Source organism: Xenopus laevis, chromosome 6L (genome assembly GCF_017654675.1).
Source record: "Xenopus laevis strain J_2021 chromosome 6L, Xenopus_laevis_v10.1, whole genome shotgun sequence".
Classification (NCBI taxonomy): domain Eukaryota; kingdom Metazoa; phylum Chordata; class Amphibia; order Anura; family Pipidae; genus Xenopus; species Xenopus laevis.
The window spans coordinates 149,470,019-149,497,134 of NC_054381.1; the positions used below are offsets into that span (position 1 = coordinate 149,470,019).

Here is a 27,116-nt window from a genome sequence, read left to right on the forward strand (position 1 = left end):
GCCTTCATTTTTTTTGTTTTGGAATTATTTGCCATCTTCTTCTGACTCTTTCCAGCTTCCAAATGGGGGTCACTGACCCCAGGGCCGGAACTAGGGGTAGGCAGAGTAGGCACGTGCCTAGTAGTGATGTGCGGGCCAAGCCCTGGTTTACCCGCGGGTGGGGCAGGTTCGGGCCGACCCTTGGACTAAATGCGCGGGTCGCGCTCTTCTCCTGCTCTCCCCGCCCGCGACCTAGTACTGCCGTCTTCCAGCCCGGAATTTATAGACTTCCACCTGCCCCACCCCGCCCCTTTTGTGACGTCACAGTGGGTCGGGTCGGGCGCGGGTCTATAAATAAAGGGGAGGAGCAGGCCCGGGTCGGATGCGGGTAGGGAGCGGGCCGGTTAGGGTCGGGTGCTAGTGCCTAGGGCGCAAAGCTGAGGGGGCACCAGGCACGTACCTGCTCTGTCGCCTACCCCGTGTCCGGTCCCGTCTCTCCCCAACTACCGCTGGTGTCTTTCGCGTAAATGCGCTTCTGCGCATGCACGCACACATTTCGTGCAAAGCGAAGTTTTGCGCATGCGCAGTCGAGTGCGCACTGGTTGGCCCGGCTCTGACTGACCCCATCTAAAAAACAAATGCTCTGTAAGGCTACATATGTATTTTTTATTGCCACATTTTATTACTCCTCATAGGACCTCAACAGGTTTTAGATTTGTGTATTGTTGGATTCAATCTATTTCCAGGTTCGGGATATAATGAATCTCGACAAATTCAAGTTTTTTGACAAAAAATATAACCTCAAAAACTTTTTTTGGAAAGCACAACTCGATCCTCAATAAATCTTCCCCTAAAAGTTATTTTAAAGTTGAACAACCCTTTTAACCACATCAGTGGCTCGTACAATCTGGTACATTCTACCATCACAACAGCTGTTTATAGAAATCAGACATTGTAGTCACTAGTAGACACTATGTACTAGGGATGCACCGAATCCACTATTTTGGATTCAGCCGAACCCCCAAAAGATTCAGATGAATACTGAACTGAATCCTAATTTGCAAATTAGGGGTGGGAAGGGGAAAACATTTTTTACTTCCTTGTTTTGTGACAAAAAGTCACACGATTTCCCTCCCGCCCCTAATTTGCATATGCAAATTAGGATTCGGATTTGGTTCGGCCTGGCAGAAGGATTCGGGCCAAATCCGAATCCTAGTCGAATCCCGAACTGAATTCTGGATTCGGTGCATCCCTGCTATGTACTATATAAGCCAATTAGAATAAGTTCAGTGTTTTCCCTTCAGTAGGCAGGAAAAGACTGTTTTTTAGGGGGATTTGCATGAGAGTTGCAATTTATTATTTAGATGTTGAGTTGGGCTGAGGTCAGAGCTCTATGTAAATCATCATGTTCTTCAATTACCATCTCCGCAAACCAATACTGTATGGAGCTTACTCTGTGAATGGTGGATTATTCTACTGAAATAGCAACGGCTCTACCTTAAACTGAATTTTTGAGAAGATATAGTGGCGTCATTGATGGATGTAGCTTAAATAGTATATTCCAATAATCAGAGTTGTCCATATACTTGTGGCAGATCTGTGCACCCACCTGTGCCTACACATTCAAATGAAAGGATTTGTGTTCTGATTCCCTTGGAGGCATCCATCCTACATTTTGGACAAGCCACCAACAGCCCCTTGCATTTTTGTGAATGTCAATAAGTGTAAAAGTCCCTCCTACTCGATAAACTTCTCCATGGCTAATGATACACGAACAATACAAAGACCAAAAGATTTAGTTCTCTACTTTACTGGACAGGATGAGGAAGAAAACAAAAGATGAAGTACCTGGTGGCTATGAGTGGGTAGGTATGCACTGGATTGAGCCAGGCGTCCTTCCTGCGAGGCATAGACTCATACATGAGCAGATCCTTCTCTGTCAGGACCATCAGGACCAGCTTCCAGTGCTTCTCATTCTTTTCGGGTACCTAGAGTAAAGCACAGGGCCCATGATTAGGAGATAAGAGAATGGATCAGGCCAACCACAGTCTCCACCCATGATGCCTTATGGGAGAATGAAAACTCTCATTTTTGGTATTTAGGCAGTGACAAGTAAATACCTTCTGATTTCAGGAGGCTTCACTTAGGAAGCTGCAACTGGAACTAAACTGCTTAGACTTTAGTAGGAGCCAGGGCCGGATTTACATAGCGGGAGCCCCTAGGCCCACTGCCGTTTGTCGCCCCTGCCCCCTCCCCTTTATTCGTGCAAATTTTCATGGAGATTGTATCTTCTGCGCATTCTCAGTGTTTTTGAACCAATGTGGGTGTGGTTGGGCAGCATGCCGCCCCCCTAAAATCCTGCCGCCCTAGGCCCGGGCCTAGGTGGCCTTCCCAAAAATCCAGGCCTGGTAGGAGCAGCACTCTGCAAAATGGTGGCATACACACAAACTTGTCACAAAAGTTCAAGTGTTAAAAGGGTGGTTCACCTTTACGTTAACTTTTAGTATGTTACAGAATGGCCAATTCTAAGTCACTTTTCAGTTGGTCTTCAGTGCATCCCTAGTAGTAACACAGCGCCAATTTGCTTCCACTTCAGATTTGATTGATTGCACCGCGGATGATTGGCTGCGCTCCCATTAAGAAGAAAACTCCAATTAAATTATTGCATTAAGCTGGCGATTCACATACAAAATGAGCTTTTGGAGAACAACTGTTAGTGGAAAGGTAGTTCCATGTAGCAGTGGATTAACAAGATATTACTGAGCCCCACAGCAGATTATTTTTTAGGCCCTCAAAAAGTCTAGAAATTGACCTAATATTTATTGAAATTGTATATAAATTACGGCCTCATGGGGCTCCTATACCTCCTATGGGTCTACTTTGTCTGTAGTTATGCCCTGCATTGTACCAATAATATATAAAGCAAAGTTAGTTTGGTAGGATATTATGGGTATGTGCATGGTCAGTCCTTCCTCCATCTCCCACTTAGAGAACTCTAAAACACAAAAGGTGGCCATAGACGTAGAGATCCGCTCATTTGGCGATGACATTGAGGTGGGCGATATCGGGCATAATGGATCCGATACGGGCGGTCGAATGGCGGGACTGCATAGACGCACAGATGCAAGCGCCATTCAATGTGATTTTTTTAACCTGCTCGATCGAGATCGACCAGATGTCGATCGGGGAAGCCCGTCGGATGTCCCAACACACGGGCCAATAAGCTGCCGACACGGACTGTCTTCAGCTTTTATCGGCCCGTGTATGGAGGCCTTTACCCTTACACAGTCTGTCCAACCACAGAAAAGCCATCCAATTTCATAAAAGCCTCTGTTTATGTGTTTAAAGCAACTGGAGAAAATCAGAGGTGGAGCAGAATCTCTGAATCAGATTGTATTCACAGCATATCAATAAATACAGTAAAAGTGCTTGTCTGAATCTGACTACGGGCCAACCCTAGCTCCCGGCACATCCTCATTGCTGTTTGAGATGTAGCTCAGACCTCGAGTCACACCGGTAATTTCTACTGTGATTAACCACAAAGAAAAACAGCCCAAATCTCCCACACAACAAGGAAATGAGTGGAGAGACACAATGTTGCTGGTAACTGTGCTGAATAAGCAAGAGATCACTGCCTGTCTAGTTCAGCAACAAAAGGACACTGATACTTACACAGTCTGATAAACGACTAACGTTTGTTATACGCCAGGGCCCCACTTTCACTACTCTATTTATTAAGCCAGTTTTCTGATTCGTTACAGTTTCTTTAGTCATTTTAAAGGGGTTGTTCACTTTTCAATTATTTTATAGTACGATATAGAGAATGGTATTCTGAGAAGATTTACAATCGGTTTTACTTTTTTATTATTTGTGGTTTTTGAGTTATTTAGCTTTTTATTCAGCAGCTCTCCAGTTTGCAAATACATCTATTTGGTTGCTAGGGTCCAAATTACAATAGCAACCATGCATTGATTTGAATAAGAATATAAAAAAATTTGTTTGCTCTTTTGAGAAATGGATTTCAGTGCAGAATTCTGCTGGAGTAGCACTATTAACTGATGCGTTTTGAAAAAAACATGTTTTCCGATGACAGGATCCCTTTAAGTTCCAAAGTTGTCAAAGTTACAAGCTAAAAACTTAAGCCGTCTCCCTGTTTGTATTAATTTTACTCTACGGGAAAGAAACACCAACAAAATGTAACTGCTCGGGTTGTACTCAGCAGGAATAACAGAGCAGCAGATAAACAGCAGTTAATGGCAGGCTGTAGTTACTGGCTGCATCCATAAATATTCTGCTTTACCCATTATTTATACCATATTCCAATCTGACTTTCAGGGGAAAAAAGCCCCTCTGGCTGCATCTCATGTTTCCTAAACATCTGAGGTCCCCTAGCAACGAGGAGAAGCCTCTTCACCAGAGAACTTTATGGAAATAAACAGGGACACATTGCTATTCACGGTCCCAAGTGGAAAAAGAACGGGAGCTTCATTTCAGCAGATGATATCACAGAATAGAAAGTATTGCCAGGGCTGATACTGATGGCTTTTCCACATGCAGAATGGATAACAGGTGTTTCCTTTGGAAAGCTGGTCACCATCTGGTCAGGATGTTCGGAAACCTACAGTTTTATTTTTAAGGGAAAGTATCAACTTCTAAAATCAAATAATTACACAGAGCAATCAGTTGTAAGTAGAGATGCTCCTGATCCATCATTTTTCGATGAATATCATGCTCCCCCCCAAAGAAAAAACGAGCCAAACACTAAGGGGTTATTTATTAAAGTCTAAATGCTAAATACTCAAAAAACTTGAGTCTTTTTACTATATAAATCAAACTTTTTAGTGGAAATTTTTTTTAAAAAAAATTGAGTTTTTTGATATTTATTATACCCCAAGGCTGCAAAAAGTCTGAATCTGGAAATTCACCATCTCAAACCTGCCGAGGTTGTATATAAGTCAATGGGAGAGGCCGCTATCCTATTTGAAACTTTCTGTGGTCTCCACTGGAATAAGCCAAAAAATCAGACTATTTCTGGCTTTTCGGGCAAAAATCTGAAAAATTCGGACTTTTCGGGAAAATGCCAGAAAAAACGTACGATACCGGAAAAAAATATTATGATACGATTTTTCATGCGATTTTTCAGGTTATTCCCGAACCGTTTAATTTGTGCTTTTTAAATTATACATAAGGTCAAATCGTCGATTCTAGTTTGGTCTGACTTTTTTTTATTTAAAAAATCGGAAAAATTTGGATTTTGATAAATAACCACCTAGATTTAAACTTTAGACTTTTGAGAAATATGCTCTTTAAGGGGTAATTAACTTTTAGTATTTTATAGAACGGCTAATTAGTAGCAGCTTCTCAATTAGCCTTCATTTTTTAGTTTTTGAATTATTTGCCTTCTTCTGATTCTTTCCAGTTTTGGGGTCACTGACCCCATCTAAAAAACAAATGCTTTGTAAGGCTACAAATGTATTGTTTTTGCTGCTTTTCATTACTCTTTCTATTCAGACCCTCTCCTGCTCATATTCCAGCCTCTTATTCAAATCAATGCATGGTTGCTAGGGTATTTTGGACCCTAGCAACCAGATTACTGAAACTAGAGAGCTGCTGAATAAAAAGCTAAATAAAACTAAAAAAAACACAAATTTGAAAACCAATTGCAAATTGTCTCAATCAGCCCACATATTGGGGCCAAAAAAATCAGGAATATCTTATACACAATTCAAATATAAAGCCAAAATGCTAAAAATGGCTTACTGGTTTACTGAATTAGATGAAGGTCTACTCAATTGGCATATTGTCCTAACAGGTGGATGTTTGAAACCTTAAAAATCATGAAACCTACAGCTAATCCTACTATGGTGGCACGCTTGCCTTATAGAATGAATATGCCAGCGGCAGCAAGTTATAGTTTGCCTTTAAGAGATAAAATAGGCTTACTGGCAGGGTTTTCCTTGTTTCAATTCCGTCTTTGTTTATGACTATTCTAAATAAATCCTTTTGTCAAATGTGCTAATTATTTCCTGTTTTATAGTTTGCTTCTGAATAATTCAGTGTGAAAAATGTAGGAAATATATACAATTTAGAGCAGATGGTTTAGAGCACTCTCAGCATCAAGGGCCATTTAAGGTGAAAACTAAGGACCCGGTTAACAAACACCTCTACCGTGAAGATCAGAATCAATGCTTTTTTGAAGCTTGCACAGGTCTCAGCCGTGACCATTTACACTGGTTCACTCATTACCCAATAACTATATACATATATATATATATATATATATACACATATATATATATATATATATACACATATATATATATATATATATATATATATATATATATATATATATATATATATATAGTCCATATATTGTGCTTAGAGATGAAAAGTTATAAGAATTATAAGGAAAAAAATGAAGACCAATTGAAAAGTTGCTTAGAATTACCAATTTTATAACATACTAAAAGCTAACTTAAACATCATCACCCCTTGAGGAGGGAAGTAGTAAGTAACATATCTAGGGACGCCCAGGCACCCCCATGTATTGCCCCCACTCCTCCTCCCTGATAGGATAAGTAATTTTAAAATTGATGAGGGAGCTATTCTAAGCACTTTTGCAATGTAGATTCATTATTTATTTACCTCTAAGATATTAAAGGTTACACGTACTGTTAACATGAATGAATTTTGTTACAACAGCGCCACCTGCTGGTCATTTTCTGACCAGTCTGACCACCAAGTAGTCAAGGAAGTTGTCAGGAGAAAGAAAGAGGCTGATGTTCTCCTGGTTTGGAAAGATTTGAGAAAGGTTTCAATTTTTTTTCCTAAAAAACATCAGAGCAGCCTCTTTCTTTCTCCTGTAAAAATAAAAAGGAACATGTAAATCTCTGGGGGTGCTAAATAATTGCCCTAAGGAGTTAGTATAATAATGAGAAGATGGTGGCACAGTACTCCTGAAATAGTTCCCCGTGCTGAGGAGCACCATCCTGGGGTAACACGTGAGGGTCAGGAATCACTTGTGGATACAGGTATGGGATATTTTATCAGGAAACCAGTTATCCAGAAAGCTCTGAATTACGGAAAGACTCCATAGACTCCATTTTAACCAAATAATTAATATTTTTTTTTAAAAAAATGTCCTTTTTCTGTAATAATAAAACAGTAGCTTGTACTTGATCCCAACTAACATATAATTAATCCTTATTGGAAGCAAAACCAGCCTATTGGCTTTATTTAATGTTTACATGATTTTCTAGTAGACTTAAAGGAAAACTATACCCCCAAAATGAACACTTAAGCAACAGATAGTTCATATCATATTAAGTGGCATATTAAACAATCTTACCAAACTGGAATATATATTTAAGTAAATATTGCCCTTTTACATCTCTTGCCTTGAACCACCATTTCGTGACTCTATCTGTGCTGCCTCAGAGATCACCTGACCAGAAATACTACAACTCTAACTGTAACAGGAAGAAGTGAGGAAGCAAAAGACACAACTCTGTCTGTTAATTGGCTCATGTGACCTAACATGTATGGTTTGTTGGTATGTTTGTGAGTACAGTGAATCCTACGATCCAAGGGGGCGGCCCTTATTTTTTAAAATGGCAATTTTCTATTTATGATTACCCAATGGCACATATTACTAGAAAAGTATATTATTATGAAAATGGTTTATTTACATGAAGCAGGATTTTACATATGAGCTGTTTTATGCAATATCTTTTTATAGAGACCTACATTCTTTGGGGGTATAGTTTTCCTTTAAGGTACGGAGATCCAAAACATGGAAAGATCCCTGATCCGGAAAATGGTTTGATGGTCCATACTGTAAATAAGGCCTTATATATGTCCCCTAATTACTGAAAACGGCCACATGTTAGATTTCATGTTGATTATAATGCGACACAATAACTTTTGAAAAAAATAAACCTTCTACTTTTCTTTTAGTTGGTTCTTTTTCTTTTGTAGGTTATGTCTTTATCTCTTTTTTTATTTTCTATTGTCACTATGTATGTTTACAAAAGGGAACTGGTTTCCTAAATCAGGTCCGGACTGAGAATGAAAATAGGCCCTGGCATTTCAGGTACACAGAGGCCCAATCAGTCTTTGCAGAGGCCCAAACAGCCTCCAACAGCCCACTAAATACTGACTTTCTATGGCACCTTATAGCAGCCCCTCTGGCATTTGCCAGAACCCACAGATTGCCAGTCCGGGTCTGTCCTAAATCACCATCAAAGTGAACACCAGCGAGCTTTGAGATCTACACAAAATAAAAACAAGGGAAAGTTGTACTCACCACCATTTTTTAAAACCATTAGTCGGGGGTGCAATGAGGCTGTGACCACAAACAGTGTCGGACTGGGATGACAGGGGCCCACCAGAAAACCTTAGACCATGGGCCCACTTTCCAGACTATTATTCTTCCTCTCCTCACTCAACCTCTTTATTCTTCTAGTCTTTTATATCTACTTACTCTTTATTTATTTATTTATTTTTAATTCCAAGATATTAAAGGTTACATGTACTGTTAATAACAATGAATTTTGTTACAACAGCGCCACCTGCTGGTCATTTTCTGACCAGTCTGACCACCAAGTAGTCAAGGAAGTTGTCAGGAGAAAGAAAGAGACTGCTCTGATGTTCTTCTTAGAAAAAATTAGAAACCTTTCTCAAATCTTTCCTAAGCAGAAGAACATCAGAGCAGCCTCTTTTTTTCTCCTGACAACTTCCTTGACTACTTGGTGGTCAGACTGGTCAGAAAATGACCAGCAGGTGGCGCTGCTGTAACAAAATTCATTGATATTGATAGTACATGTATCCTTTAATATCTTGGAATTAAAAATAAATAAACAATGAATGTACATTGCAAAAGTGCTTAGAATAGCCCCTCATCAATATAACATTCATTTATTTTTAAGGTTTACTTATCTTTTAAGCATTTTTCCCATAAAGAAAAAGGGAATGCAAGAGGGCCCACTGAAGCCTGGGCCCACTTGGAGTTTTCCTGCTATCCTGGTGGGCCAGTCCGACACTGAGCACAAAATACATATAGGCAAATACAAGAGTCCTTTGCACACAAACCATTATCAATATATTTAAGACATTGAGACATTTATTTTGTGGTCACATACTCATTGCATAACCCGCCTAATGTTTTTAAAAATTAGTGGTGAGCACAACTTTCCCTTGTTTGTTATAGTTTATGCAGGAGCAGTGACCAGCTCCATGTTGTAGCTCCCACCCTTCCCAGCTATAGTCAGGTGATCCCACTGGTGTCTAATAAAAGGGCAGCCAAGTTTGGGAGTTTTACTTTGAAAGCAGCAAATAAGTTGCAGGTAAAACCTAGTCCCTTTGTAAAATGTATAATTAAGCAATTGAATTCTTAATGAATCAGATGAAAATTAAGTGTAGGACTGGCCAGATATGGGATGACTTTGACGTAGTTGGCCAGCTTAAATATATTGCAATATATGGACAAACAATCCCTGTTTTGTTTAAAGGGTAAGGTATTTTTCAGTAGCAGTATGCACAGAATGTTGCTGTCTTAAATATATTGATAATGGGTCGAGTGCAGAGGAGTCTTGTATTTGTCTACACAACATAATGTTTACATATGTAAACTGAAAGATTGTCAGTATGCATATAAGAAATATGATTCTGTAAACTGTTATTGATAAAACAATAAAAAAACCTGACAGACTGCCAGTTGGGCATTACTGTAGCTATTGCTATCCGTTTCTTTCCCAGAGCCCATTTCATATCCGTTTCTTTCCCAGAGCCCATTTCATATCCATTTCTTTCCCAGATCAGACAGACTGAACTATGGCTTAGTAATTACCTATCAAGGGCTTTTATTTCACTCATAATGGTTCCATAACGGCGGCTGGAAAGGGTTCAGAGAAGAACTGGAGCTGGGAGCCTTAGAAGAACAAATGCAGCTCAGTATCATTTTTTTTATTAATTGTATTCAACTTGGCACTTTTTGGGAAATTCCACAAGCTACAATTCACTAAGGGGCAAATTCATCAAGGGTATCAAGGGTTAATTAACCCTCGATATTCGACTGGGAATGAAAATCCTATGACTTCGAATATCGAAGTCGAAGGATTTTGCGCAAATACTGCGATAGTACGATTGAAGGAATAATCGTTTGATCGAACGATTAAATCCTTTGAATCGAACAATTCGAAGGATTTCAATCCAACGATCGAAGGATTATCCTTCGACCAAAAAAAACTTAGCCAAGCCTATGGGGACCTTTCCCATAGGCTAACATTGGGTTCGGTAGCTTTTAGGTGGCGAACTAGGGGGTCGAAGTTTTTTCTTAAAGAGACAATACTTCGACTATCGAATGGTCGAATAGTCTAACGATTTTTAGTTCGAATCCTTCGATTCGTAGTCGAAGTTTGAAGTAGCCCATTCGATGGTCGAAGTAGCCAAAAAAACACTTCGAAATTCGAAGTTTTTTTACTTTGAATCCTTCACTCGAAGTTATTGAATTGGCCCCTAACTGTTCCATATCATATATTCATGCACAAGCTACTGATTTGCTGTTTATCTGGCAATAAACTTCACCTGCAGATAACAGATTCCTTGCACAAAGGAGCCAGGGTCTGACCTCTTGCAAAACTAAGGACAGTCATGCAACTGGCACATTTCTATTCTATAACCATAAAATTATTATGGAACAACTGTTTTGCAAATAATGCTCCTGCCAACAGAAACCATAGCACAAATGACTCTCTCTCTCTTCAATTGGCCTTCATTTTTTCTTTTTAGTTTTTGAATTATTTGCCATCTTCTTCTGTTTCACGCTTTCAAATGGGGGTCACTGACCCCATCTAAAAACACATGCTCTGTAATTTATTGTCACTTTTTATTACTCATCTTTCTATTCAGGCCCTCTCCTATTCATATTTCAATCGCTTATTCATGGTTGTTGGGGTAATTTGGGCCCTAACAACCATATTGAATGAATCTGCAAATTGAACAGCTGCTGAATATAAAGCTAAGTAACATAAAAACCACAAATAATACAAAATGTTTTGGATGGGGTCAGTGACCCCCATTTGAAAGCTGGATAAAGTCAGAAGAAAAAGGCAAAAAACTATAAAAAATAAATAATGAAGACCATTTGTAAAGTTGCTTAGAATTGGCCATTCCATAACCTACTAAAAGTTAGTAGGTTACTAATCGTTTTTCATGTACAGGTATATATATATTAGGGATACACCAAACCCATTATTTTGGATTTGGCCGAATCTCCCAAATCCTGCGCGAAAGTACTGAACCAAATGCATATGCAAATTAGGATTTGGATTCAGTTTGGCCGAATCCTGCTGAAAAAGGCTGAATCTTGGCCGAATCCCGAACTGAATCCTGGATTTGGTGCATCCCTAATATATATATATATATATATATATATATATATATATATAAAATTAGCAAACAAACCGCACAACCAGGTCTTGCATAAAGTGTAAAAATCAAAAACTTATTTTATTATCGATGTTTCGGCTCCAAACTTAAGCCGTCTTCAGGAGGTCCCTGCGGTTTGTTTGCTAATTTAATATTGATTATTTAACCAGCACCTAGGCATTGACCAACACTTGGGAGTGCTCCAGATCGTATGTTTGTGTATATGTATATATATATATATATATATATATATATATATATATATATATATATATATATATATATATATATATATATATATATATATATATATATATACACATATATATATAAATATATATATATATATATATATATATATATATATATATATATATATATATATATATATATATATATATACACACACATATATATATATATACATACATATATATATCATAAATAGCATTGCCACTTTTCTGAATTATTTTTTTATATGCCAGGACAGCCAGAGTGCAGATTATGGAGCAGATCTGGAAATTTACCAGCAACTACATTGCCAGTATATTTGTAATACCGGCTCCAGTCTTGGCAGGTGTATTACTGTTTTATGAAGTTTCCTTGCGATGCAACTTCAGGCGACTTCGAATAGCCGAAGCGTCTCATATGTTTTCCCACTGGCAATTTATGTTATTCTAAGGTTAATCATAATATTCACTGGGGGGAGGGGGTGCCTAACACATTGGCAGCAACAATGAATATCACTTTACTTGTCCTTTAATTAAAAGGTAAGAATGAATTGGTTGGCATGGATAACTGAAAGGGGTAAATCCTTGACCATCTCTGTTTTGTGTTAAATATTATATTCCTATAAGAATAAACAAAGGGAATATTCCAAAGGATCCAAGGCAGTTAGACCTATCTTTTTTCCACCTTCTTTTTCCCTAAATATTATGTATTAAAGAGTTTTTCCACAGGCAAGTATAAAAATAAAACAGCTGACAAGCAGAAATATATGTCTCCCACAATTCCCTGACAGTCAAGATGGGAGTTTGACAGCTGCAAAGGAAGGCCACAAACTGAACATCTCCAACTCAAATACTGAGAAAATCAAACACCCGTCGCACATTGTAATATGTTATTCATGGGTTTTGGCTTTTGCTGTTTATTTAATCTGGCCAAAGGACCCTGCTCAAATTGGGGCCCCTGAACAGGTGCAATGGTCTAAATATTCCCCAGAATCGGTTCCAGGAAATGCTGGCAGATGCTCATGAGATGGACAAGAGAGGACAACTGCAAGAAACCTGGTAGAGCAAAGAATTGCAAGGGCAGCAGTGTATCATTAGCTTAGAGTCCTGCAGCGGGTCGGGTACCCACAAAAAAAGTTGGTTGCGCGGCGGGTTGCGGATAAGGCAGTTCCGGGTTCCGGGTCGGGTAGTGTTTCAAAATGGGTAAATATGTGGGTTGCGTTTCGGGTTGCAGGCTGTGGGTTGGGTCGAGTCCGGGTCTTAGAAATTGGTTCTGTGCAGGACTCTACATTAGCTAATGCTCTACAGCCTCAATTATATCCTCCGGAACAGGACAATATACTGAATTACATTCTATATCATATCTACACATATCTACATCATATTGATAATCATAAGGTTAGCAACAATTTTAGGCCTTTCACATGTACCCAGGATGTTATAGAAGACCATTTGCTGTTCTAGATTTGGGGGAATTATCTATCCATTACCAGGCACATCTGCGACAGCTTCAGACAGGGGCGTAACTACAGAGGAAGCAGACCCTACGGGGGCAGGAGGTTATAGGGACCCTATGAGGTCATTATTCATATACAATTTCAATAAATATTGGTAAAACAGGTCAATCTCTAGACATTTTGGGGGCCTGAAAATTTTTTTTCTGTAGGGCCCAGTTATATCTAGTTACAGCACTGGCAGGGTCGCACTGGGCAGGTGGTGCTCGCTGCTCTTGCTTCCCCGATCTCTATCTCCTGGCATCAGGTAGGAATTGGGGGTCCCAAGACAAAGACAACCTCTACATAGAGGCATTGCTCCCTGTTCCACAACACCTCCTTTTCATTGGACTTTTGGCCCTGTTTATATTCTCAGATACTCCCAAAACCACGAATGAAAAGCTTATATTTTGGCTGCCGTAACGAGAAATCATTTCTGGGAAAAAATTAAAAATGCTGACGACGACAAAGGGATAATTAATCCTGAGCCTATTTAATTACTGAGCAAAACAGAAACTTTCCCACAAATAACAAAAGAGCTTGTTCCCCTCTGAGCCCATATCTAGCCGGGCAGCCTAATCTGCATTGTTTTACCTCTCCTCACAGCGCCGCACGCCTAATCAGTCGGCAAAATCACTTTATATTAATTGCAGTTTTAATCTTGTTTACTGTTCCCTTTTTTCATTTAATATGGCGGTAATTTTCAGTGTTTTAGAACTTCAAGCTTCCATTATGAATATAGATTTATAGAAAGCATTTTCTTAAAGGGGAACCCAAAATTTATATTATTAATTATCCTTTTGTGTATATGTGCATATTACGTACCATTGCCCACATGTCATCTAGGTTGGCCCTTCTACTTTCTCCTTGCTGTTCCTCATCCACAAAGTATCTTGTCCTACTCTTGCTATCTTGTCCTTTCTACTTTCTCCTTGCTGTTCCTCACCTATAATGTATCTTGTCCTACTGTTAGCATCATGTCCTAATTTTGCTATCTTGTCCCTTGTACTTTCTCCTTGCTGTTCCTCATCTACAACGTATCTTGTCCTACTGTTAGCATCTTGTCCTACTCTTGCTATCTTGTCCCTTCTACTTTCTCCTTGCTGTTCCTCGCTTTTAAGGTATCTTGTCCTTCTGTTAGCATCTTGTCCTACTCTTGCTATCTTGGCCCTTCTACCTTCTCCTTGCTGTCCCTCATCTATCATGCCCTATTGTTACCATGTTGTTGCAACCTTTCACCTGCTTAGGGGTCAGAACGAGAATGAGCTATAAATCTCAAGAACTGGTTTAGAATAAATTATTTAAAGGGAAGTGGCATGGGTGGTTTGGACCCTTTTTTTCCATTGGTTAAAACATGCCTATGGTGTTACCACTAACAGCATTCACCTAACAAACAGTTTTGTTTTTTTCACACGAGAGAGAGGCTTTATGGGCATTGCTAATATGAAGTGTTCCTGTTCGCACCTTACCCTACAGTTGCCATGTTGGCCTTTCTAATTGCATCTTACTATTCCTTATCTATCTTACCCTACTGTTACCATCTTGCCCTATCAGTTGTCATCTTGTCCCTTCTACTTTTATCTTGCTATACCTTATTTCTCTTGTTCTACTGTTACCTGTAATAAATATACCGTACATTACATTACCATGTTGACCCTTCTACTTATTTCTTATTATATTGCCCTACTACTATATTGCCCTTATTATATTGCCCTACTTTTACCATCTTGGCTTGCTGTTGCCATCTTGGCCCTTCAACTTATATCTTGTTATTCTTTATATATCTCATCCTGCTGTTACCATCTTATCCTGAAGTTTCCATCTTGGTTCATCTATCATGCCCTACTGTTGCCATATTGGCCCCTTTACTGCCTCTGTTCCTCTGCTGTTCCTCATATATCTTGTTCTGCTGTTGCCTTCTTGGCCCTTGTATTTTCATTTTGTTATTACTTATCTGTCTTGTTCTACTGTTGTCATCTTGTCCTACTGTTGCCATCTTGACCCTTCTAATTTCTTCTTGCTGTTCATCATCTATCCTTCCCAGTGGTGCACTGTTGCAGGACCGCCCCTCCAAACCAGATGCATGGAAAAGTCACAAACCTGACCCTCTGCCCCCCCCCGCCGAGGTGAACGGCAATGAAAGGGAACTAGTAACATACAGCAGATCCCTCTGGACCCCTCTCTCCACTCCCCCCCCCCCCATGAACTCTGGATCTGCTGAACGTTAGTTACACCACTGATTTTGCCCTACTATTACCATCCTGTCCTGCGTGACCATCTTAGCCCTTCTACTACTTTCTTGCTGTAACATCTAGCTTTCCCTACTGCTGCTATCTTACCATACTATTGCCATTTCTGTCCTTCTACTTTCATCCTACTCTTTCATGAAAAGGGGCTTGGGCTGGGGAGAAGAATACTATAGACAGACCACTCTACAGTTGTGGGGGTCTGCTGTATGACAGTTACGCCACTGCCCTTATTCATCCTACTGTCACCATTCTGCTCTACATTTGCAGTCTTGCCTTACTACTCTAACTAGTGTTGTGAGGGTAATCACTTTCAGAAATCTCAGCTGGAATAAACATTTGCTCTAAAATGTAAATTGTCCAAACTGTGTTATCATTTACTTATTAGCAGCAGCGTACTTTAATAAGCCAGCGAGCCAACTGAAGGGATATTTATATAAACAGATAGATAAAAAGCGAGATTAGCGATATAAAACACGACTTACTGCTTTTTACACAGAGATCAATGTCAAACGAAAGAAAGTATAAATGTCAAGCGATTAATAATATCAATATTTCACGTAATATAGACTGAAAATGAATGGTACCGAGGAGAAGTATCTATTAATAGCACATAAGGCATATAGAAACGCTGATTTTAGTTTGTATTTTCATACTCTTCTCCAACCCTCATCCCAGCAATAACTCTGGGTGTTAGACTCTACTGTAGTACCTCAGGATCTCTGTATGTACAGGTATGGGACCTGTTATCCAGAATGCTTTTAAAATACTTTAAAAAATGATTTCCTTTTTCTCGGTAATAATAAAACAGTAGCTTGTACCTGATTCCAACTAAGATATAATTATTCCTTAAAGGGCAAGTAAAGTCTAAAATAGAATAAGGCTTAAAATGCTGTATTTTGTATACTAAATATAAACATGAACTTACTGCACCACAAGCCTAATCAAACAAAATAATTTATGCTTTCAAAGTTGGCTACAGGGGGTCACCATCTTGTAACTTTGTTAAACATCTTTGTAAGACTAAGACTCTGCACATGCTCAGTGTGGTCTGGGCTGCTTAGGGATCATCATAAACAAAGCTGCTTGAGTTCTGCATGGCTGGGAAGTAAGGCGAGGGCTCCCCCTGCTGTTCATAAGTATGATTGTTTCCCTGCTCAGCAGTTAGGGACCATCTGACAATTCCTATCCACAGCAGTAAATGAAGGGAGAATTTCACTGCATACAGTCAGGTTTCTTATAAAAACGGTACACATTTTTTAATTAAAGTATATTGGAGATAGGTTTCTTTTTCATTAAAGAAAGTAAAAATGGGATTTTATGTTTTTGCCTTTACATGCCCTTTAACTGAGGCAAAACAATCCTGTTGGGTTTATTAAGGGGGTTATTTTCTAAATTCCGAATTTATCTCATATTTTATTTTAAAAAAAACCACGACAAAACTCCAATGCCCGATTTCAGCTTATTTATTATAAAAAAACTCAATTTAATCGGATTGCAGAAAAAATCAAGCAAAAAACTGAATCGCTCTAAATTTTCAGGCTTTTTTCCCAAGTTGCTTGGATTTTTGGCCGGAAAGCCGGAAAAGTCAGATTTTTGGGCTAAACCCAGCGCAGACCATGAAAACCTCAAATTGAGATTGTTGCTACTCCCATTGACTTTTGCGGGACCTCGATAGGTCCGAGAGAACGGATTCGGGCTTTTTGAATTGTAAAACTCTTTATCCGCAAAAAATTTGAGTTTTTGCCTCCAAAAAGCCCAAACAGAAAATTTCGAGGTTTAGTAGATAACCCCCTGTATGTTGAAATGATTTTTAGCAAGTTTAAGGTATGGAGATCCAAATTATGGAAAGATCCCTTACCTGGAAAACCCCAGCATTCTTGATAACAGGCCCCATATATTTACCTACATTGATCTTGGGGTACTACAGGACATCTGTGTCTGGAGATCCAAATTATGGAAAGATCCCTTACCTGGAAAACCTCAGGTCCTGAGCATTCTTGATAACAGACGCCATACCTGTACATACATTGATCTTGGGGTACTACAGGACCTCTGTGTTGCTCAAATATACAGGATCACTGTATCTACAGGTATGGGACCTGTTATCCAGAATGCTTTTTAAATACTTTAAAAAATGACTCACTTTTTCGCTGTAAAAAAAAACAGTACCTTGTACCTGATTCTAAGATAATTAATCCTTAGTGGAGGACTTAAATAGCAACTGTAGTTATAAATACCTTTCAAATCACTGCAAATATACAGCACTTTAATGACCCTAGCAACCAGACAACTGTTTACATTAGTTCTGAATAGAAGAACAAACAAGAATACAGCAAAAATTAAAAAATATAGCTGCAAAATGCATTGAGGTTTTTGGTTGCTTGGGTAAATGCCCATAGCAACCCAGTTGCTGAAATGGCTTTCATCTCCAGCTGCTCGGAGTTAATCTGTCCCCTTTAATTTAATTTACTCGCTATTTATAAACATGGCTTCATATTCCCGTTAGGACTGTGAATGTCTGTTTGTATTAGAGGGATATTAGGGTTACACTGCTTGCGCATGGAGTGCAATCACATTTAAACAAATCCTACAAGGCAGCTGTAAACACAAGTCTACATAGGCCATTAAATAATATGTTTCTTTCCCAAATTAACAAAGAAAATATATATTGTGAAACTTCAGCCCGGGACAGACCACAGTATCTGTTTTTAATAAAAGAGTCCTCTTAAAAGCAAATATTTGTTCAGTATAATTTGTTTTTATGGGAAAACATAAAAAAAACCTGTAAATACAGAGGATGAATTTACAATTTTTTTCCTTCTATTTCTGGTTTGTGCCTTTGAACATGATATGACTAAGAAAATAAAGGGATGTAGCGAATGCCCCGATGCCGCAAAGTGTTTTTGGCCCCCAAACAGACAGAAGTGTATTTCCTTCTCTAAAAAACATCCTGAGAGTGTTTAGTCTGCAAACGAAGAGACGTTTCATCCCTGGCCACACAAAGGACAGGACCCGACTCGATCAAGCACTGCCTGAAAATAAACAGTATTCTAATATTCATGTCATTAAAGGACCAGTGAACCTTAAATGGGCTGATTTAACATTAATACTATATTTTCAAATTTAAAGGGGTGGCTCACCTTTAAGTTAACTTTTTGTATGTTATAGAATGGCTAATTCTAAGGAGCTTTTCAATTGGCCTTCATTTTTTCTTTTTTTATAGTTATTTGCCTTCGTCTGACTTTCCAGCTTTCAAATGGGGGTCACTGACTCCATCTAAAAACAAATGCTGTTTATGTCTACACATGTATTGTTATTCTTATTTTTTATTACTCATCTTTCTATTCGGTCCCTCTGCTATTCATATTCGAGTCTCTTATTCATATCAATGCATGGTTGCTATGGTAAATATGACCCTAGCAACCATATTTCTGAAATTGCAAACTGAAGAGCTGCTGAATTAAAAGCTAAATAACTCAAAAACACAAATAATACAAAACGAAAACCAATACAAGTTAATTTAAAGTTGAACAACCCCTTTAAAGGCGAACTAAACCCTAAAAACGAATGGCTAAAAATGCCATATTCTATATATTGAACTTATTGCACAAGGCTAAAGTTTGAGCTTGTCAATAGCAGCAATGATCCAGGACTTCAAACTTGTCACAGGGGGTCACCATCTTGGAAAGTGTCTGTGACACTCACATGCTCAGTGGGCTCTGATTGGCTGTTGAGAAGCTAAGCTTAGGGCTTGTCACTAATTATCCAGCAGAAAATGAGCTTCCCCTGTAATATAAGCTGATGCTACAGGTTTGCTGATTATTAAATTCTGATGCTAATTGCACTGGTTTCTGTGCTGCCATGTAGTAATTATCTGTATTAATTACTAATCAGCCTTTTATTGTGACATTTCTATTCTATGTGTACTGTATATTGTGAGTGGGTCCCTAAGCTCAGTAAGTGACAGCAGCACAGAGCATGTGCAGTGAATCAGCAGAAAAGAAGATGGGGAGCTACTGGGGCATCTTTGGAGACACAGATCTTTACTGCTAAAGGGCTGTGGTTGTCTTGGGCTGGTACAGAAGGGGCAGATTTACAAAATTCGAGTGAAGAATTCGAATGTAAAAAACTTCGAATTTCGAAGTATTTTTTGGGTACTTCGACCATCGAATTGGTTAAATTCGTTCGAATTCGAACGATTCGAAGTAAAAATCGTTCGACTATTCGACCATTCGATAATCGAAGTACTGTCTCTTTAAAAAATACTTCGACCACCTACTTCGGTAGATAAAACCTACCGAAGTCAATGTTAGCCTATGGGGAAGGTCCCCATAGGCTTGCCTGTGATTTTTTGATCGAAGGATTTTCCTTCAATCGTTGGATTAAAATCCTTCGAATCGTTCGATTCGAAGGATTTAATCGTTCGATCGATCGATGGCAGGATTTGCGCAAAATCGTTCGACTTCGATATTCGAAGTCGAACGATTTTAGTTCCCAGTCGAATATCGAGGGTTAATTAACCCTCGATATTCGACTATTGATGAATCGGCCCCATAATGTACAACATTTCTAGAAACTTCTTTAGTAAGGCTTTAGTTCTCCTTTAACAATCTTTTTTTCTGGACTGATACAATTCCAACAAAAAAATAAATTAATATCCAGTTGCAATTTTTGCTTTTGTGGTTAATGCGTTCGGGGGGGGGGGGTTGTTGGTGTTGGAACTCAGCGCTAACACCTCACTGAACAGAATGGTGTTTGACTGCTCAAACCATCCAGTTGGGCACATTCTGACACTTTCATAAGCTTTGAGAGGTGAATCAATACGTTCAACAGTGTTGAAAAAAGTGTTTAGTAAATAGGAACCCCCTGTTTGAATTTTAGTATATCTGCCCCTCTGTATGATGATGAAGCTGGCTCTATTAAAATACAACATCTAACTGGTCTTTTTTTGTTCTGCAGATCTCAGTTTAAAATGCAAATTACTGTTTTGTTGCTGAAGTCTCACTGACCCTAATAACCAGGCAGTGACTTGAATGAAAGATTGGATGAAAAGAGTAAAGATCCAGAGGGGGAAAAAATTAATGTAAAAATAGCAATAAATAGATAAATGCCGCTGAATTGGCCCCTGCAGACCCAGTCCCCCAATATCTTGCTGAAATAATTGCTGCTCTTGTGATTAACAGCTCATTTTATAGGGGTATCATATGTACCCGGTGTTAGTTGGGAAAAGTCAACAGAGGATAATTACATTTCCACAAAAACTTGTGGGAAACTAAATAAATATAACACGTCTCAGGGTGCTTTTCTAAGCACATTTGCTATTTCCAATAATAATTTTTTCTTGGTTTCGGTGCTATTTACGTTTTCACGAACTGCCAATGTAATGAATTTGGTCACATCAGCGCCACCTACTGGTCACTATGGTCAGAGAGATATTCAGAAAGTAAAACAGAGAACTCTTCTGATGTTGCCCTTCTCAGTCAGGAAACAGATTGATGCCACTGTTCCAAATGCCAGTGTTATAGATTCAGCAAAAGGACAATGGGTTCTGCTACTTGCCTTTTCCGCCAGCCAGCCCAAGTGCCTAATATCCGTGCCTCCCGAGATCCCGCTTTTCCCTAATTGCTCTTTAACTTCTGTTATCACTTTGCCGATCAGATCGGAGGCAGTTGAGTGTATAGCATTAAACCAGGCCTGTGCGGTGACGGGGTCAGAACTTCGGAGGACCACCGTGTGCTTTGTGTCAGGTGAATGTAACTCCAGATTTCTGCAAATAAAATAAACATAAAAATTAATAATCCTCTCCCACATAGCTTGCAGAGGAGAGCAAACCAGTTTTTTAAGCTTGACAAAGACAGAGTGACGTTCAAGGCAATGCTGAGAGTTATAGTTGCAGGATTGCATTTTGGGTGTGCCTTATTAGAAGAAACGAGGTTCCGCCTAAATATTGGGAAGGGGTTTGTTACAGTGAGAGCAGTGAAGATGTGGAATTGTCTCCCTGAATCAGTGGTACAGGCTGATACATTAGATAGGTATAAGAAGGGGTTGGATGGTGTTTAGCAAGTGAGGGAATACAGGGTTATGGGAGATAGCTCATAGTACAAGTTGATCCAGGGACTGGTCCCATTGCCCCCTCTGAGGCAAATTGAAGAGACTTCAGATGCCAAAGAATATGGCTAGAAATGCCATATTTTATATACTGAACTTATTGAACAAGCCTAAAGGTTCAGCATCTCCATAGTAGTAATGATCCAGGCCTTCAAAGTTGTCACAGGAGTTTCCCATCTTGGGATTTTGTTAGTAGCGTGTGTGACACTCAGTGGGCTTTGAGCAGCTGTTGAGAAGCTCAGCCTAGGGGGTGTCGCAAATCATCAAATAGAAAATGAGGTCATATAAACTTTTGTTGATAGGCATAAAAGAATACGGGGAGCTACTGGGGCATCTTTGCAGACTTTACTGCTAAAGGACTGTGGTTGCCTTGGGCTGGTATAGAAGCCCAAACCTATTTCTGTCCCTAGGAGCTTTAGTTCTCCTTTAAATAGCACCCCATGCTTCGTCCATTGCCTGGGTTCCCTTTCTCTCTACCAAAAGCTCTGCTAACATAGGTGCTTAAATGTGCCAGAGCACTTATCTATAGCAACCAATCAGATATTTGCTTTCATTTTCTAGCAAGTAGAAGAATGATTAAAATGATCTGCTGTTGTTTGTCTGTTGTTTCTTCTACTCAATGTAACTGAATGTGTCTCAGTGGGACCTGGATTTTACTACTAAGTGCTGTTCTTAGATCTACCAGGCAGCTGTTATCTTGTGTCATGGAGCTGTTATCTGGTTACATTCCCATTGTTCTGTTATTAGGCTGCTGGGGGGAAAGGGAGGGAGGTGCAGTACAGCAGTAAAGAGTGACTGAAGTTTATCAGAGCACAAGTCACATGACTTGGGGCAGCTGGGAAACTGACAATATGTCTGGCCTCATGTCAGATTTCACAATTAAATATAAAAAAAACCTGTTTTCTCTTTTGAGAAACGGAGTTCAGTGCAGAATTCTGCTGGAGCAGCACTATTAACTTTTAAACATTTTTCCCATGACAGTATCCCTTTATTGACATATAAATTTGGGTAGGAGGATAGAGGGCTCTACTGACACCTCTTCAGGCCCTAATGCGAAAAACATAGGCATATTTACAAGGGGCAATTTATCATATAAGTTATAGCAACCTGTGAGTAGGGCAGGGCTTGTGATAAACAGTATCGCATTTTCTCACTCATTTACCAAGGTAATATAAGAGTCTCTGTATATTCTGTTTATTGCCGACTTTTCTCCCACTGTGAAACGCCATTAGCAAAGAGCGATTATTTCTTTCACTTCACAGTTTACTGCAGAGCATATGAGGACGGTTGGCTAGCAACAAGGAACACAAACGGATTTCGGGCTCGTTACTGCACAGTGAGACTGACCAGGCAGATTACATTAAATGACTTGCTAAATCCTATGTACGATTTGGGCAGATCTATGTATATGGATTTCTAAACCTGACATGCTATGCTAATGGTCTGTTTGTTTATAAGAATAGTCAGATTCCAGATCATTAGACGCACAACAATCATATTTTGGGCTGTCGCTATTTATCAAGATGCCCTACTTGCGTCAAAAAGTAACTCCATTAAACAGACACACTCTGCCTTGACGGAAAGTGATTTGAATTATAATGGGGTGTATAGGAGATTGCCTTCTGTAATTTGGAGCTTTCTGGATAAAAGGTTTTTGGATAATGGGTTTCTGGATACCGGATCCCATAGCTGCAAGCATCTTTGCCACATACAGTCCTACATATGCAGCTAATGCATTATATTACTTAGTTTTTCACCCGAATGTTCCCTATTTATAATAAACTGTTGCTTTAAAGGGCATGTAAAGGCAAAAAAAATAAAATCTCATTTTTACTTTCTGTAATGAAAAAGAAACCTATCTCCAATATACTTTAATTAAAAAATGTGTACCGTTTTTATAAGAAACCTGACTGTATGCAGTGACATTCTCCCTTCATTTACTGCTGTGGATAGGAATTGTCAGATGGTCCCTAACTGCTGAGCAGGGAAACAATCGTAGTTATGAACAGCAGGGGGAGCCCCCGCCTTACTTCCCAGCCATGCAGAACTCAAGCAGCTTTGTTTTGACAATCCCTAAGCAGCCCAGACCACACTGAGCATGTGCACAGTCTTAGTCTTGCAAAGATGTATAACAAAGTTACAAGATGGTGACCCCTGTAGCCAAGTTTGAAAGCATAAATCATTTGTTTGATTAGGCTTGTGGTGCAGTAAGTTCATGTTTATATTTAGTATACAGAATACAACATTTTTAGCCTTATTCTATTTTAGACTTTACATGCCCTTTAACAGTGAATTTAAGATTTTAACTTGCCATTAGTCTCATTTGTAATGCTCATCTACTATAAATATTCAATTCTGTCAAATTGCTGCCTGATTGCTAGGCTAATTAAGCCTAAGTAACAGGCAAATGTTCAAATTCCAAGAATAAAAAATTGTAAATATTAAAAAGACGAAGACCAAAACAAATAAAAAAGAATGTTAACTTCCCTTTTTAAATGTAAATTTAGTGATGTTACGGCTCAAGTGAAAGGATTATTTTTATTATACAGGTCCTGAGAATGCTCGGGACCTGGGGTTGTTCCAGGTTAATTGCTCTTGCTGTAATTTGGATCTTCATACCTTAAGTCTACTAGAAAATCATGTAAACATTAAATAAACCCAATAGGCTGGTTTTGCTTCCAATAAGGGTTAATTATTTCTAAGTTGGGATCAAGTACAAGCTACTGTTTTATTATTTCAGAGAAAAAGGAAATACTTTTTAAAAATTTGGATTATTTCTAGAATATTTGGATTTTTGTAGTTTTTTTAATTATTTGCCTTCTTCTTCTGACTCTTTCCAGCTTTCAAATGGGGGTCACCGACCCCATCTAAAAAACAAATGCTCTGTAAGGCTACACATGTAAAGTTATTGATACTTTTTTAATTACTCATCTTTCTATCCAGGCCTCTCCTATTCATATAGCAGTTCCTTATTCAAATCAGTGCATGGTTGCTAGGGTAATTTTGGACACTAGCAACCAGATTACTAAAACTGCAAACTGGAGAGCCGCTGAATAAAAAGCTAAAAAAAATGAAAACCAATTGCAAATTGTCTCAAAATATCACTCTCCACATAATACTAAAGGTTTATTTAAAGATGAACACCCCCTTTAAGTACAATTTACTGTTTTATTATTACAGGTATGGCACCTGTTATCCAGAATGCTCAGGATCTGGGGTTTTCTGGATATAGGATCTTTCGGTAATTTGGAACTTTATACCTTACGTCTACTAGAAAATCCTGTAAACATTAAATAAACCCAATAGGCTTGTTTTGCTGCCAATAAGGATTAATTATAATTTAGGTGGATCAAGTACCAGGTCCTGTTTTATTATTACAGAGAAAAAGTTTGGATTATTTGTCTATGGGAGACAGCCTTTCCGTAATGCGGAGCTTTCTGGAAAACAGGCTTCTGGATAATGGATCCCATACATGTACTATAAAACCCAGACTTTTTTTGCTGAGTACATTGAGCATGTATCAGGGGTAAAACTCCCAGACATGGAGCTGGGAGAGAATAGCATGGAAAGCTACACACTCTATTTTGGAATATTTCTACCTGGCAGCTTATTCATTAAGGAAACAATAAAGCAGCCAGGGTATTTATTATAGCACTAAAATGAAAAAAGGTCTTACCGCAAGGGAAAAGAGTGTTTAGAAAAGATACAGGTTGTTGATATACAGTTGTCACACATTATAATGCATGTAAAAAGGAATATTTCACATTGAAATAACAGCAGCTTTACAATTTTATAGAGCTAATAATTCTGCCTGGCAACTCAGTCTTATTGTGCTTCTAATGTCAATCTGCCTAATAAATACCTTATCTCTAAGTAGGGTTTATATATTCTATTTATTTTCAATCAAATAAAAAGTAATGTGCACTCCCTGCTTCTGTATGGGGAATAATATTCATAATATAAACCATAAATGCCCATCATAGCTCTTGATAGGGCAGGGCCATTTTTTGTCTTTAAGTCCCTTGAACAGTATCGGTGAAGCCAATAGTTATAGGTAGGATTGTCGTCCTGCCAGTTGGTAAAACACCGGCTAAGGCCGGGGCTGGTATTGTAAATTTCTGTCAGATTCAGACTGGGGCCCATTGGGTTGCCACTTCAGGGGCCCCAAACCCACCCTGGGCCCCCCTCCCCAGCTTAGGGTTGCCACCTTTTCTGAAAAAAATACCTTCCTATATATTTATCTTTTTTCCTTATTAATAACATTGGGATAAGCCATCATTTTTACCAGCAAGGCCGGAAAAATACCAGCCAGGTGGCAACCCTACCCCAGCTGCAAGCCCCACTGGCCCTCAGCTGCATGCCCAGGGTCCCCCTCCCAAGTCACAAGCCCCTCTGTCCCCCAGCACCTACTTTATATCTATTTCTCTGTGCCGAGCGAGAGGTCAGGGTGCAGCGCAAAAGAAGGGGTGCGGGTCCCAGATAAACCGAGGTCCACCTTTTTTTTTACCTAGGGGCCCATTTCCTAGGGGTCGAAGTGAATTTTCGAATTCAAAAACTTCAAATTTCAAAGTAGTTTTTGGGTACTTCGACCATCGAATAGGCCAAAATTCGATTCGAATTGAAAAAACTTTGAATATTCGACCATTGAAAAATCGAAGTACTGTCTCTTTAAAAAACCGTTGAATTCGACACTTCGCCACCTTAAACCTGCCAAATTGCTATGTTAGCCTATGGGGACCTCCTAGAACCTATAGCCAATATTTGGCTAAGTTTTTAGAAGTAAAAATTTTTTTTTTTGAAAATCTAAATTCAAACCAAAAAAAAAACGTTGACTATCGTTTTTTTTCAATTCATTGGTCGAATTTCGAAGTTTTAGCACTTTGAAATTCGACCCTTAGTAAATGTGCCCCCTAGTGTCCCGCTGGTCCAGTCCAGCCCTAAATATATTTTCTGGTAATTTTGCAATACCCTTTTGCTCTGACCCTGCTACCACTCATTACAGGTGATGGACTAAGGTCCCATAATTAGGCAGTTAATTCTACAGTCCATTGTTCACATCTTTATTAAATGAATATAACACAAGAGCCTAGCCTACAATAACTGTTAACATCAAACAGCAAGGAGCCATCACTCCAGGCCCCAAGCTGGCACCGACCTCTTCCCAACGAGCTTCAGCGGCCACTGCTAAACATCTCCCCCTACACTGCACACCACCAGCTGCCACCCCCGGACAGGCGAAAGGTTTCACCATGGTTTCTCCTGGTGGCCTGGTGGAAGATCCAGAACAGTGAAATAGTACTGACAAATCATAAGTTCCCGATTGGCAGTCTTATTTTTTATTTTTAGTGGTTTTCAAGGTAGTAACCGTTTTAGACCCTGTCAATGCACTTTCCGTATAGTCAATTAAATGTAGGGTTGCTCAAAGACAGCTGTTTAAAAGCCTGATATTATCAGCGTAACACAGCAAAATTAATGCAAATTGCACATTTTATGAGAGGATCACTCTGAATACATTTACATCAATTCATTTTTTGTAGTTATTCAGATCCCCTTTAAAGGGGTGGTTCACCTTTAAGCAGGGCCGCTGTTAGAAATCACAGGGCCCTGTACACCAATATTTTCGGGGC

General features: G+C 39.1%; 1 protein-coding gene across 1 annotated transcript in view; it reads right to left on the reverse strand.

Annotated features, from left to right (window-relative positions):
- sntb1.L (syntrophin, beta 1 (dystrophin-associated protein A1, 59kDa, basic component 1) L homeolog) overlaps positions 1-27,116 on the reverse strand; it is a 107,260-nt gene that overhangs the window by 12,115 nt on the left and 68,029 nt on the right. The window contains exons 3-4 of the mRNA XM_018268238.2: positions 20,941-21,148; positions 1,828-1,967 (exon numbers count right to left, since the gene is read on the reverse strand). Of these exons, the coding sequence (XP_018123727.1) occupies positions 1,828-1,967; positions 20,941-21,148 (348 nt within the window). The remainder of the gene's footprint in view (positions 1-1,827; positions 1,968-20,940; positions 21,149-27,116) is intronic.